This window comes from Lepus europaeus, chromosome 7, assembly GCF_033115175.1.
Source record: "Lepus europaeus isolate LE1 chromosome 7, mLepTim1.pri, whole genome shotgun sequence".
NCBI classification, from domain to species: Eukaryota; Metazoa; Chordata; class Mammalia; order Lagomorpha; family Leporidae; genus Lepus; species Lepus europaeus.
In genome coordinates, this window is record NC_084833.1 from 31982725 (window position 1) to 31997410 (window position 14686).

At 46.8% G+C, this 14686-nt stretch overlaps 1 protein-coding gene across 12 annotated transcripts in view; it reads right to left on the reverse strand.

Moving 5' to 3' along the window:
* Window positions 1–14686, reverse strand: part of TCP11L1 (t-complex 11 like 1) — a 54477-nt gene that overhangs the window by 7667 nt on the left and 32124 nt on the right. For 10 of the 12 annotated variants that reach the window (XM_062196341.1, XM_062196334.1, XM_062196335.1 and 7 more), the window contains 4 exons: window positions 12491–12627; window positions 9398–9594; window positions 6426–6607; window positions 5398–5570 (listed from right to left, as the gene is read on the reverse strand). In XM_062196341.1, coding sequence (XP_062052325.1) covers window positions 5398–5570; window positions 6426–6607; window positions 9398–9594; window positions 12491–12627 — 689 coding nt within the window. The remainder of the gene's footprint in view (window positions 1–5397; window positions 5571–6425; window positions 6608–9397; window positions 9595–12490; window positions 12628–14686) is intronic. The other 2 variants (XR_009866370.1, XM_062196345.1) reach the window with 1 other exon arrangement.

Below are 14686 nucleotides of genomic sequence, written 5' to 3' on the forward strand. Positions count from 1 at the left end.
GAACAAAAATCATATAATTATCTCAATAGATTGAGAGAAAGCATCTGATAAAATATAACACTCCTCCATGATGAAAGCTCTAAGCAAATTGGGTATGGAAGGAACATTCCTCAACACAAGGCAATTTATGACAAACCCACATCCAGCATCCTATTGAATGGGGACAAGTTGGAAACATTCCTACTGAGATCCAGAACCAGACAATGATACCCACTCTCACCACTTCTATTCAATATAGTCCTGGAAGTTTTAGCCAGAGCCATTAAGAAAAAGAAATCAAAGGGATACAAATTGGGAAGAAGGAAGTCAAACTATCCTAATTTGCAGACAACATGATTCTATATATAAGGGATCCAAAAGACTCCATCAAGAGACTATTGAAACTCATAGAAGAATTTGGTAAAGTAGTAGGATATAAAATCAGTGCAGAAAAATCCACAGCCTTTGTATGCACAGACGATGCCATGGCTGGGAAAGAACTTCTAAAATCAACCCCATTCACAATAACTACAAAAAAAAAATCAAATATCTTGGAATAAATTTAACCAAGGATGTCAAAGATCTCTACAATGAGAATTACAAAACACTAAAGAAAAAAAAGATACAAAAAAATGGAAAAATCTTTCATGCTCTTGGATTAGAAGGATCAATATCATCAAAATGTCCATTCTTCTGAAAGCAATTTACAGATTCAATGCAATACCAATCAAAATACCAAAGCCATTCTTCTCAGATCTAAAAATAATGACGGTGAAATTCATATGGAAACACAGAATACTTCGAATAGCTAAAGCAATCTTATATAACAAAAACAAAGCCTGAGGCATCACAATACCAAATTTCAACACATATTACAAGGCAGTTTTAATTAAAACAGCCTGGTACTGATACAAAACATATGGATAGACCAATGGAACAGAATATAAATAACAGAAATCAACCCAAGCATCTATAACCAACTTATTTTGACAAAGGAACTAAAACCAATCCCTAGAGCAAGGACAGTCTCTTCAACAACTGGTGCTGGAAAAACTGGATTTCCACAAGCAGGAGCATGAAGCAGGACTCCTACCTTACACCTCACACAAAAATCCATTCAAAATGGATTAAAGACTTAAATCTATGACCTGATACCATCAAATTATTAGAGAACACTGGGGAAACCCTGACCCCAGAGGCACAGGTAATCAAAGCCAAAATTAACAAATGGGATTACACCAAATTGAGAAAGCTTCTGTACGGCAAAAGAAACACTCAGGAAGGTGAAGAAGCAACCAACAGGATGGGAGAAATTATTTGCAAACTATGCAACTGATAAAGGATTAATAACCAGAATATATACAGAGATCAAGAAACTCCACAACAACAAAACAACAATGCAGATAAGAAATGGGCAAAGGTTTTAAACAGATATTTTTCAAAAGAAAAAATCCAAATGGCCAACAGACACATGAAAAAACGTCTGGGATCACTAGCTGTCAGGGAAATACAAATAAAATCAAACTGAGGTTTCACCTCACTCCAGTTAGAATGGCTTTCAAACAGAAATCAATAAACAATAAATGCTGGCGAGGATATGGAGAAAAAGGCACCCTAATCCACTGTTGGTGAGAATGTAAACATTCTCAGTATGGGAATACCTCAGAAATCCTAATATAGACTTAGCATATGACCCAGACATCCCACTCTGGGAATTTACCCAGGGGAAATGAAATCAGCAAATAAAAGAGTTATCTGCACCCCCATGTTTATTTTAGCTCAATTCACAATAGCTAAGACATGGAATCAACATAAATGTCAACCAAAAACTGGATAAAGAAACTATGGAATATGTGCACTATGGAATACTACACAGCAGTTAAAAAAATGAAATCTAGTCATTTGCAACAAAATGGATGAATCTGGAAAACATCATACTTAGTGAAATAAGCCAGTCCCAAAGGGGCAAATATCATATGTTCTCCCTGATCTGTGATAATAGAGCACCTAAAAGAAAATCCATAGAAGTGAAACTGACACTTTGAGAAGCAATGAATTGAACAGTCCTTGTCTTGACTGTCAAGGGAACAGTTTCTTTTCCTTCATACTATTTGTTGAATTCTTTACTTAACATAATTAATCATAAGTGTATAAAGTCAACTGAAATTGATCTCAGTGAAAAATAAAGAGTGGAAATAAGAGAGGGAAGAGGAAGCTATATAGTTCCGAATACATTCCTGCGGATTTACTCCTAAAGGTACAGTTTATAAACTTACCATGGGACCCCAAATCCCATTAAGTTGGGTGGTAAAAAGGCCATCTTAAGTGTTAAAGTTATCATATTAAATGTTAAAGTGAACATACAGATAGGATTAAGTGTTAAAAGTAATCATATAAATAGGATCAAGTGTCTGATAAAAATAATAGAATTAAAAAGGAGAGAATGTTCCAACTTGGGAAGCAGTCCACACAGCAGACTCATAGAATGACCATTGCTTTAAATAGTACTCTGACCTCAGAATCAGCTCTTAAGGCATTCTGGTCTGGCTGAAAAGCCCACAAGAGCATTTCTGGCATGGAAAGCCAGGACTTTGTGGCAAAAAATGTCCTACATAAAGGATCTGTGAATGAGACCCCAGTGGAAAGAAGTGGTCAAAGAAGCATGTACTTTTCTCTGAAGGGAGGAAAGAACATCCACTTGCTAATGGCCTTGTCTAAATACTGATGGAGACTGTGGATTCAAAAGGCAGCGCGTGTCAAGAGCTTCAGGTGATCGCGGTTAAGTTAACAACAGGAGTCACTGTGCACTTACTTCCCATGCAGGAACTCTGTCCTCAATGAGTTATATTATGAGAATTAACTGTAAAACTTCTGTTTTTGTGTGTATGTGTGTGCAAACTGTTGAAATCTTTACTTAGTATAGAGTTCACCTTCTGTGTATAAAGTTAATTGAAAATGGAACCTTAATGGAGAATGGGACTGGGAATGGGAGAGAGAAGAGGAGGTAAGGTGGGAGTTGGGGTGGGAGGGCAGGTATGGTGGGAAGAATCACTATATTCCTAAAGTTGTACTTATGAAATTTGTACTCCTTAAGTAAAAAGTTTCTTTGGGGGGGGGGGGAACCTAATTAAATCAAGCTAAAGATTTTAATCTGAATTTTAAAAAGTAAACACTGTGCTCCTTAATCACCCATAAAACAGAACTCCTAAGTTTTTCTCAGGTATAACTGACAAATGACTGAATATATTCACAGTGCACATGTTTTAATATAACTGTATATTACAGTATGATTAAGTCAAGCTAATTAATGGAACTTTTCATCGGCAGTGCCACTACTGTGAAGGTGAAAAGTAGCAGCTAATAGAATTTTTAAAAAATTATTTGAGAGAGAGAAACAGTGAGAAAGCTTCCAGCTGCAGTTCACTCTCCCAAATGACCGTAACGGCTAGAGCTGGGCCAAGCTGAAGCTGGGATCCAGACACTCAATCCGGGTGTCCCATATGAGTGGCAGGGACACAACTACTTGAACCATCACCTGCTGCCTCCCAAGGTGCACACGAGCAGGAACCCGGAATCACATTTATTTTATGATGAAAAATCTGATACCTTTATATATTAATGCATTCAGCAGCACTGTTTTGATGAGTTAAGTATTTTTGTAGTTTCAACAAATAAATTAACTGTTAGCCAACTGGCAAAAGGGCTTTATATATGAAACGCATTGAATTTGTTCACCTTAAAATAAAATTTTCTTGAAAAAAAGCTTCTTTAAAAAATATATCCATGCTCAGTCATCTTTTTTTTCAAAACTCAATAAGAGATTACTGATGGGCAGATTACTAACTCATCCTGATATGAAGTAAGGCTAATTACAAACTATGGCTCAAAGCCATCTCCCACTATGCTTGATGGCACTTTGCTTATTTTAATGTTACAGGTTAAAATTGCTTTTCCTCCTGGTATATTTTCAGAAAGCTTGCCTCTAAGAATCTATAAAAAAGAAGGAAATAATGATTTACATCACATTAAATATGAACACACACTCCTTTTCTTTGACCTTACACATTTATGATGGCAACTTGTGTTTTTTAATATATATATATATATATATATTTTTTTTTTGACAGGCAGAGTGGACAGTGAGAGAGAGAGAGAGACAGAGAAAGGTCTTCCTTTGCTGTTGGTTCACCCTCCAATGGCCGCCGTGGCCGGCGTGCTGCAGCCAGTGCACCGCGCTGATCCGAAGGCAGGAGCCAGGTGCTTCTCCTGGTCTCCCATGGGGTGCAGGGCACAAGCACTTGGGCCATCCTCCACTGCACTCCCGGGCCATAGCAGAGAGCTGGCCTGGAAGAGGGGCAACTGGGACAGAATTCGGCGCCCCAATCAGGACTAGAACCCGGTGTGCCAGTGCCGCTAGGCAGAGGATTAGCCTGTTGAGCCATGGCACCGGCTGCAACTTGTGTTTTTTAAATAACTTTTATTTACAAAGGGGGAACAAATTTTGTGTATTTCATATATGCAGACCTGAGAGTACAGTGATACTTCCCATCCTGACCTCCCCACTCCTTCCTTATTCCTTTCTTTTTTTTTTTTTAATATTTATTTATTTGAAAGTCAGAATTGAGGCCGGCACTGTGGCTCACTTGGTTAATCCTCTGCCTGCAGCGCCGGCATCCCATATGGGCACCGGGTTCTAGTCTCAGTTGCTCCTCTTCCAGTCCAGCTCTGTGCTGTGGCCCAGGAGGCAGTGGAAGATGGCCCAAGTGCTTGGGCACCTGCACCCGCATGGGAGACCAGGAAAGTAGCACCTGGCTCCTGGCTTCGAACTGGCACAGTGCCGGCCGTAGCAGCCATTGGGGAGTGAACCAACGAAAGGAAGACTTTTCTCTGTCTCTCTCTGTCTATAACTGTACCTGTCAAATAATAATTACAAAAGAGAGAGAGAGAGATCTTCCATCCATTGGTTCATTCTTCAATTGGCTACAATGGCTGGAGCTGCACCAATCTGAAGCCAGGAGCCAGGAGCTTCTTCCAGGTCCCCAACTTCGGTGCAGGGACCCAAGGACTTGGGCCTCCTTCTATTGCTTTCCCAAGGATAGCTGAGAGCTGGATCGGAAGCGGAGCAGCCGGGTTTTGGACCGGTGCCCACATGAGATGCCCACACCATAGGCAGCAGTGGCTTTACCCGCTGTGCCGCAGCGCAGGCCCCTCCTTATTCCTTTCCTTCTTTTGACGTCTGACCCATGGCTTCCCAGTCAGGCCCGCCCAGCCGCGCGGTGGGCGCTGGGGCAGGTTTCCAAACCAAGGCCGGGACCCCCATGCCAGCTCCCTCAGGGTCCCGGCCGCCCCTCACCACCAGCACTAGTCGCCTCAGGGACATATCCCCACCCGCCGCCCCCTTACCGCTCGCACACGTACCCATGAGCCTGCGGACCGGCTCGTCGGCACTGGCCAGCGCCTGGATGTGGCCCTTGAGCGCTGTCTCCTTGTCCGGGGTGCAGGGGGCGGCCCCACACAGGGCGAGGCACCTGCTCACCTCCAGGCAGACCTTCTCCCCGATGGTGGTCAGGGCATCCCTCAGCTGGAAGGAGCTTGAGCCGAGAGGGGAGGGGAAGTCGGAGAGAGCAGGCTGATGAACAAGCAGCCCGGTAGCCCCTCCTGGCGGCCGCCCGCGCCCCTCGGGCCCGCCTCGGAGGGCTTCCGTTCCTGCTCTGGCAAGGGCAGCAGAGCTCAGCGGGCCTGGGCGCCAGGAAGCCGGCCTGGCGCTCACTGGAGCCTGTCCCAAGACAGCCCCGGGCAGGACACCCAGGAAGCCCAGAGCCTGGTGGCTGTGAGACAGTTTCTACCGGATACACTTTTGTTCCTTTTGACTTTTTGAAACACTTAAGCATCTTAACTGTTTTTAAATAAAGAATAACAACGAAAACTAAAATCCAAACTTTAAAAAAGCACTGCCACTATGATCCCCTGGGGCCCAGACTCCCTTCCAGCTGTGGGGAGCCCTCCTGCTGGCCAGAGTTCTGAGAAGGTCTCTGTCTCTGTTCTGGGTCCAGACCCTTCGTACAGGATAACACGCCCTGGACTCACTGCTGGAAACAACCCTGTGCCAGCCTCTGAGTGCCAGGGCGCAGGGGGCAGTACAGGGCCAGAGGAACCCTGGACATGGCCTCTCTCATTGGTAGCTTTGAAAGAGAAGTTCTAGCATCTGTGGGGGACACAGGTGACAGCCCAGGCTGCATCGTCCAAGGGCCTCAGGCTAGATGGCCAAGCATGCATGCAGCTTCCTGGCCTGAACATCTGCCATGGGCTCCTCCAAGTGAATAATTAGGCAGCAAGCTTCCCTCTCAGCTCCTGGAGACACTCCCACCCCAGTCAGCCATCTGCCCCCACCCCCAACCTCAACCCCCATCCATCAAAGGCCAACTCCGAGGCTCTCAGTCACTTACGGCAGGTGCATATCGGTTAGCAGAATCTTCACCATCGTCTTGAGTTTCCTCGCAAAGTCGGCCTGGCTGGAAATTCCTGGGGCTGCCATGCTGAATGTGACCAGCAACACGGCTCCCAGCACGGTCAGGTGCTCCAGCTGGAGCTGGAGCTCTTGGAAGCGGGCCTGGTCCATCAGCACTGTCTGCAACACACAGGGCCTTGGCTCAGCGGGGGCTCGGGCTGGCCAGCAGAGGGCGCTGGGCCACAGCGCCAAGGCGGCCCCTGCCGCTTCCCTGGGGATTTTCCAGTCGTTTCAGTGTTCCTGGGAGTCACAGGTGAATCACTCGGGTGCCCCTTCTTCCTCAGGAAGGATGCAGGACTCACATTCATGAAGAGCACGGGGCAGCCCTGGGGAGAGACCCCAGCTCCAAAAGCTCTAACGGCAGCCAGTCCTGCTGGGCTCTTCCTACTTTGCAGGGCTGCTGTGAAAGTGTGCAGTGGCCTGCAGAGCCAGCGTCCGGTCACTGAGATCTGTGTCACCAGGGGGCAAGAGGAACAAGGAGCAGCGCCAGGGCACCAACTCGTCCGACACTGTTCAGGACTGCTCCAAGTGCTGTGGCAAAGCACCCTGGGCCCCCAGCAAAGCAAGACAGCAGGTGCACTGTGCTTGTGGGGGCGGGGCGAGGGGGTGGGCAGCGCCAGCGAAAGGAGGCTCTCAGGAGCTGCTAAGGAGAAGGAAAGGGAACGGGAGAGGATAGACATTTGACAACCCAGAGCCGCCAGGAAAGCACACAGCTCTGCGGGGTTAGAGGCAGCCCCCGGGCCAGCTGGGTGCAAGTCCCTGGGGCGCAGTGAGGGTGAATGTGGTGCAAGGGTTGAGCTGAGCTTACACTGGTTCATCAAATAACCTAAGGTCAGTCTTGCAGTGAAAAGCTGTGGTGCACCAGATCAGGACAGTGACAACTGGGATCACAGCCCAGAATTCTTCTTGAGAAGTGAGTTACCTCTGAAGACTGTGGGTGCTCTGCTGGTGAACAGACAGGCCTCAAGGGACTTCCCACCTGAGCTCTTGTACTTCCCTCTGCTCTCCCAAGAATATCCTGTAACTGAGGAAAAGCTCTCCAAGGCTCAGTTCCAAGAGCTCCTGCCCTGGGGAAAGGTACCACTTAACCACGGTTCCTTCAGGGACGCGTCAGGCTGGCTCATCCCACCAGCAGAAACCCCGCCACCTGACATACAGAAAGGCACATACTCCCCAGCAGGCCACATCCCTGCAGAGGCTGCTCCTGCACAAAACAGGGGACTCAGAGGCGGGAGATGAAACCTAAACTTACAGCATCTTGAAAGGAAAAAATCAGGAACTTTTGAGAGAGAGATTTAGAGAAGTAGCAGGATCTGTGGCTAGAGATGAGGAGCTTAAGTGCCCGAGAAAATGGGGTGGGGATGTCTATACACCCCAACAGCCATTTACAGACAAAGTGGGAGCCCTCTTGGTAGGCACGCTCTGAAACAGGTCTGCAGGACAGGTAGTTACTGGGAAAACATCAGAAGACAAAAGTGTGCTCAGCGTGGAAGGCGAGGAAGCTCCTCTAACAGAGCTACAAAGCAACGCCACTGCTGTGGCTTTAAGACAGGATACAAATCAGTGGCACAAACCGCAAGCATCAGACATTGCTGGTGGGACTGTGAAATGATGCAACTGCTTCGGGAAAACTTGGCAGCTCCTCAGCACGTTAAACTTAGGGACGCCACGTAACCCAGCAATTCTAATCCTATGTTCACATAAAAACTCGTACATGAATGTTCATTCAGAAGCATAACTCACAACAGCCAAAGGTGGAAGCAACCCGTGTTTTCATCAGTTGATGAATGAAGAAATAAAATGTGCACCCAGTGGAATACAATATTCAGCCTCAAAAATGAAGAAAATGCTTATGTATAATACACCAAGGCTGAACCTCAAAGACATGATGCTAAGTGAAAGAGGCCAAACACACTTTGATGAGGGTACTACAGTAGTCAAATTCACAGACACAGAAAGGAGGATGGAGGGTTCCAGGGGCCAGGGAATTGGTGGGACTCTGAAATTATGGTATGACAGGTAGAGAGTTTCACAGTTTGGGATGATAGGAGATGGAGAGGGTGATGACTGAACAACAATATACTTCACACCACTGAATTGTACACTTAAAATGATCAAAAGGGTACATTTTATGTTCTGTGTATATTACCACCATAAAAATATAATAGGGGTCAGCACTGTGGCCCAGCAGGTAAAGCCACCACCTGCAGTGCCAGCATCCCATATGGGTGCTGGTTTGAGTCCCAGCTGCTCCACTTCCAATCCAGCTCTCTGCTATGGCCTGGGAAAGCAGTAGAAGATGGCCCAGGTGCTTGATCTCAGCACCCACATGGGAGACCCAGAGGAAGCTCCTAGCTCTTGGCTTTGGATGAGTTCAGCTCCGGCTATTGCAGCCACTTGGTGAGTAAATCAGCAGACTGAAGACCTCTTTCTCTCTCTCTGCCTCTGCCTCTGCCTCTCTGTAACTCTGCCTTTTAAATAAATAAAATCTTTTTAAAAATACAATAAAAAAGAAAGAAAGTAGAGGTACCTAAGAGAACATGGATGAATATTACCCCCAGGGAAAAACGCTGGACATCAAAGGCCAATATGTTGGGATTCCATTTACATAAAGTATCCAGAATAGGCAAATTCACAGAGACGGGAAAGCAGCTGAGTGGTTACCAGGGGCTGGAGGGAGGAGGGAAGGGACTGGGATGCTAATGGGTACAGAAGTCCTTTTTGGGGTGGTGAAAATGCTCTAAATTAAATGGTGATAATGTTTGCGTATTTGGCAGACACACTAAAAACTACTAAGTTGTCCACTTTAAAACAGAATTATCTGTGACGTGAATTTTACCAGAAAACAAGGTGTTCGTTTAAAGATCAGCAGCACAGCCAGAGCGTGAGAGCGCGCACAGGAGCACCTACTTCGGGGAAAGGTCTCCGGAGGTGGTCCCATTTCAGAAGCTTCAGGTATGCGCAGTTCTGGACAGCGACAGGACTCAGCACGGGGGTGTCCCTAGAGCCGGCCGCCTCCTCCCCGCCTGGCAGCGCAGGCTTACGCTTCTGAGTCATAAGGTCATCTGAGGCTTCTTCTAGCCACTGCGTGACAAAGTCCAGGGAATCTGAGAAAAACAAAGCTGTGACTCTTACCGTGACCCCGAGGCAGTGTGACCCAGGATGGAGTATGAACTTCGGACAGAGAAGTACCCCGTTCAAACCACGGAACTGCAATCCCCAGCTGTGTAACCTCAGGCAAGTGCCAGCCTGATTACTGAATTCCTGATATGAAGACATTTACAACACCCGCCTCACAGGCCTCCGTGCAGATCAAACAAGATCATGAACGCTGGGACGCGGCACCTGGCCAGGCCTGGCCACCTGCCAGGTGTTCAACAAACTGTCATTCCCTTCTCTTCGCCCATCCTGACCACTGCAGGAGACATGGCTGAGGGCTCTGGTGATGGCTGGACTCGGGCGGGATGAGATACCAGCTCAGAGGTCCCTGTGGCAAGTCTCCTCCATGCTGATCGTGAGGCCTTGTCTTGTCTAATCTTCATCTACCAGTCTTGTGCACTTCTGGCCTCACGGTATCTGGCGTGTAACTCAGCATGTGGAGCTGGCTCTCATCAGCCCTCACACTCTACTTTTCTAAACTGATTAGTGCAGCGGACACTCTGAGGGGTGTAGAGAAAGAATAAGGAGACCTTGTGCAAGTTAGCTTAGCGAAGAGTGACCTGCTGGGTCCTGGCAGGTGCTGCAGCTCTGCCAGTGCTCGCCTCTTTAAAACCAAGTGGGCAGAGGATTGTGCTGTGGTGCAGTGGATTAATCTGCCATCTGCAGCTCCAGCATCCCATACGGGTGCCAGTCAGAGTCCCAGCTCCTTCACTTCCAATCTGCCTCCCTGATGACTTACCTAAGAAAGCAACAGAAGATGGCCCATGTCTTTGGGCCCCTGCATCCACGTGGGAGACATGGATGAAGCTCCTGGCCCCTGGCCCCTGCCTGGTCCAGCCCTGACTGTTGCAGCCATTTGGGGAATGAACCAGAGGTTGGAAGATCAATCTCTCTCTCTCTCTCTCTCTCTCTCTCTGCCTCTCCTCTGTGTAATTCTGACTTTCAAATAAAATAAATAAATCTTTAATTAAAAAAAAAAAAAAAAAGACTCCTCGGCCTGTAAAACTGTGCCCCCGGGACCCTCAAGCTCTATGACACTGCTTCAGAGTGTGCTCAATCAATCTGGGTCAAAGATCTCTCAAAACCTGTTTCCCATATCTGTCAGACTTAAATAACAACGCTAAACTCATGGGCTTGCTGCATCAGGATTATGAATGACAAGGCACGCACAGCCCTCGGTGCAAGCCTGGAACTGTCAGCCAGTCTCCCTGTGCTGCTGCTGCTTCTGTTCTGCTCTTTCCAGACTCCACCTGGGCCTAGCACCACCTCAGACTTCTCTGTCTGGGGCTGGGTGACTCAACTGCTCTTGGCACTGAAGCCTCAAATGTTGTCAGGTAACAGGATCTATCCAGAGGCTGCTATCTGTGTCTTGTTACCAGCAAAGTCAGAGGCCAAATGGATTCACAATAAACTCCATCTGAAGCCTAAAATTTACCCAGAACATCAGCTGCCAATGGAGAGACCAAAAATAGCACCCTAGAAATACAACATAGTTTCGGATTCTATAGGTTCATGAAATGAGACTTCCTGGGTGTGAAAGATCTATGCGTACAGAATTAACATGAAGTTTGTCGTTTTTAAAAAGACCAAGAGGGGCCAGCATTATGGTACAGCAGATTAAACTGCCACTTGCATTGCTGGCATCCCACATCAGAGTGCTGGTTCAAGTTCTGGCTGCTCTGCTTCCAATCCAGCTTCCTGTTAATGTGCCTGGAAAAGTAGCAGAAAATGGCTCAAGTACCTGAGCCCTTGCCATCCATGCGAGAGACCAGGATGAGTTCCTGTTTCCTGGCTTTAGCCTGGCCCAGACCTTTCTCTCGGACTCTCTGCCTTTGAAATAAATAAGTATATAAATCTTTTTTTTAAGCATTTATTTATTTGAAAGGCAAAGTTACAGAGAAAGAAAGGACAGAGAGAGAATCCTTCCATCTGCTGGTTCACTCCCTAAATGGCCAGAATGGCTAGGGCTGGGTCAGGCTGAAGCCAGGAGCTTCTTCTTGATCTCCCAAATGGAGGCAGGGGCCCAAGCACTTGGACCATCTTATGCTGCTTTCCCAGGCACATTAGCAAGGAGCTGGATTGGAAGTGGAGGAGCCAGGACTCAAACCGATGCTCATATGGGATGCTGGCATTATAGGCAGCAGTTTTACCTGCTGCACCATAGTGCCAATCCTGGTAAATAAATCTTTAATAAAATAAATAACAAGGATACAATTTACCTGAAGCTGGCATTTTCATTAACTATTTAATTTAGCACTCCCGTGTTCTTTCATTTCTATTCTCATATCCTCCATTGTTCTTCCTGTCAGTTAAATTTTCTCTTCAAATGCTTCACAACTCTAATTGTAGTCCTAACATGTTGTACTTTTCCTTCCTCAACTTAGACTATTCTCACACCGAATTTTAATTTTCTTTTGAAAACACTACCAATAAGAAAACAGTACCATTAAGGGCCCGGTACTGTGGCATAGAAGGTTAAGCCTCTGCCTGCAGTACCAACATGTCATATGGGCCCTGTTCGTGTTGCAGCTGCTCCACTTCTGATCCAGCTCCCTGCTAATGTGCCTGGGAAAGCAGCAAAGGATGGCGCAAGTGCTTGGGCCCCTGCTACCCATGTGGGAGACCCAGAAGGTGCTCTTGGCTTCAGCCTGGCCCAGCCCTGGCTGTTGTAGCCATCTGGGGGGTGAACCAGCAGATGGAAGCTCACTCTCTTGCTCTCTCTCTCTCCCCTTCTCTCTCTGTATCTGCCTTTCAAATAATAATAATAATAATAATAAAGCAGCTACAGCAACTTAAATGAAAAAACACAGACAACCAAGGAGCGCCACAAAGCTCTGAACATACTTGGCTGCTTCTCCAAAAGCTCTTGAAACTTCTTCCTTTCATACTCAACTGATTGCTGCATGAGGTGCGGTCGAATGCTGCTGACAGCAAAGTTCGCCATGTCCACTTTCATCAGGTCCAGCACAGAAAATATTGCCCTGAAAGGGAGGAGAGGATTTAGAACCAGGCATTTCCAGCAGTGTGGTTCTAGAGGAGATGGGTGACGGAAATCAGAAACAGGAATTTTTTGGAAATGTGGTTTCAGAGGAGACAGGTAAGCTGATTTGAGACCATCTTTTCATTTCAGAAAAGACAGGAAGAAAACTTTGAAAAATCACAAGAAAGTACTAAGAAAAACAAATTTAGGAAAAAAGACATTTAAACACCAATGTGAAAAGCCTGAGAACTCTGAAGCTGTCTTCTTTCCCCGTATCCTTGTTGCTTGTCCCTGAAGCAAATGCAGCTTCCTCGGCTGCCTTTCTAGCCCAGAACCTGACTTGTCTCTTGCTCTGGGCCAGCCCTCGTGGCAGCCACCGAGGAAGGACCGGAAGGTGAGGCTGGGAGCTAGTTCACCTGACCTGATGTCAAGGACCCAACTTTGATCCTGCTGTTGTCACATACCAAAACCTTGCCACGTGTCAAGATCTGCTAAGCACCTATCTGCAGGCTTTAAGAACCTAATGTGCAAGTGCAGTCATGGTCTTATGCAGCAGCAGGAACAGGATCAAGCGGACTCCAAAGTCCCCTGATGCCCTTTGGGACCGACTGTACACTACGTGACAGAATAAGTGGAAGGGCCCAAAGTATGGGGAAGGATACACAGACTGAGGGTTATTCAAACCCTTCTCCATCCATACCCTGTGGCCCTCCCTCTGCTACTCCCAAATCTTCTCCCGAATTGCTGTGGTCTCCCCAGTGCCTTCTCTCTTTATGGTGGGACTGGCGTTCATTCTATTTCTCTCGGAGAATTCTCCTTTAAGGTCTTCCTCATTTAACTTTGCTAGACTCTAAGCTTTTTTCAATATTTTTTTCATCTACTTGAAAGGCAGAATTACAGAGAGATCTTCCATCTGCTGGTTCACTCCCCAGTTGGTCAACAGCTGTGTCTAGGCCAGCCTGAAGCCAGGAGCTTTTTATGAGTCTTCCATGTGAGTGTGGGGATGCAAGGACTTGGGTCATCTTCCACTGCTTTCCAGGCACATTAGCAGGGAGCTGGATGGGAAGTGGAGCAGCCGAGACTCAAATCAGAGCCCAGATGGGATGCTGCCAGCATTGCAGGCAGCAGCATTACCTGCTACGCCACAACACCAGTCCCTACTCTAAGCTCTTCCTCATTATTTTATTTTTAGGCTCCAGCACCACACCCAACACAGAAGACTGTTCAATAAAAGCCTGTCCAATGAACCAAAAAAAAAAATTTTTTTAAGAAGTATTTTTAAACTTTGAGGTAACCTTACAATGCAGGGCATTCTTGTGTGTCCTGAGGAAGGGAGAGAGGATATGCCATCTGTCCTCTTTCATCAAGAAAGCTGGAAACAGGGCCAACGTTGTGGTGTGGCAGTTTAAGCTGCTGCCTGCAGTACTGGCATTCCATGTGAGCCCTGGTTCGAGTCTTGGCTGTTCCATCTCTGATCCAGTTCCCTATTAACATGCCTGGAAAGCAGAAGAGTGCATGGGCCCCTGCCACCCACACGGGAGATCTAAATGGAGCTCCAGGTTTCTGGCTTCGGCCTGGCCTGGCCCAGCCCCGCCCCAGTCATTGCAGCCATCTGGGGAGTGACTCAGCAGATGCAAGACCTCTCTCTGTAACTGTCTTTCAAATAATTTTTTTTTTTTAAACTGGAAATCAAAGTTTGTTTGGTTATAAAACTTTTTAAAAAATTATTTCGAAGACAGAGAGATGGACAGATATTGAAGGAGGGAAAGGATGTGAGGGAGAGAAAAGAGCATGCGCAGCCTGTTAGGAACAAAGCTGGGAGCCCGGAACTGAATCCAGGTCTCCCATATGGGTGGCAGGAACCCAATTACTTGAGCTATTACCTGCTGCCACCTGCTGCCTCCCAGAGTGTACATTAGCAGGAAGCTGGAAAAGGGAGCTGAAAGTAGGAATTGAACCCAGGCACTCTGATAGGAGATGCGGATAAGATAGGAGATCTTAACTGTTAGGCCAAATATCCATGCCCACTTATAAAAAATCGCCTTGCTAATATGCAATAA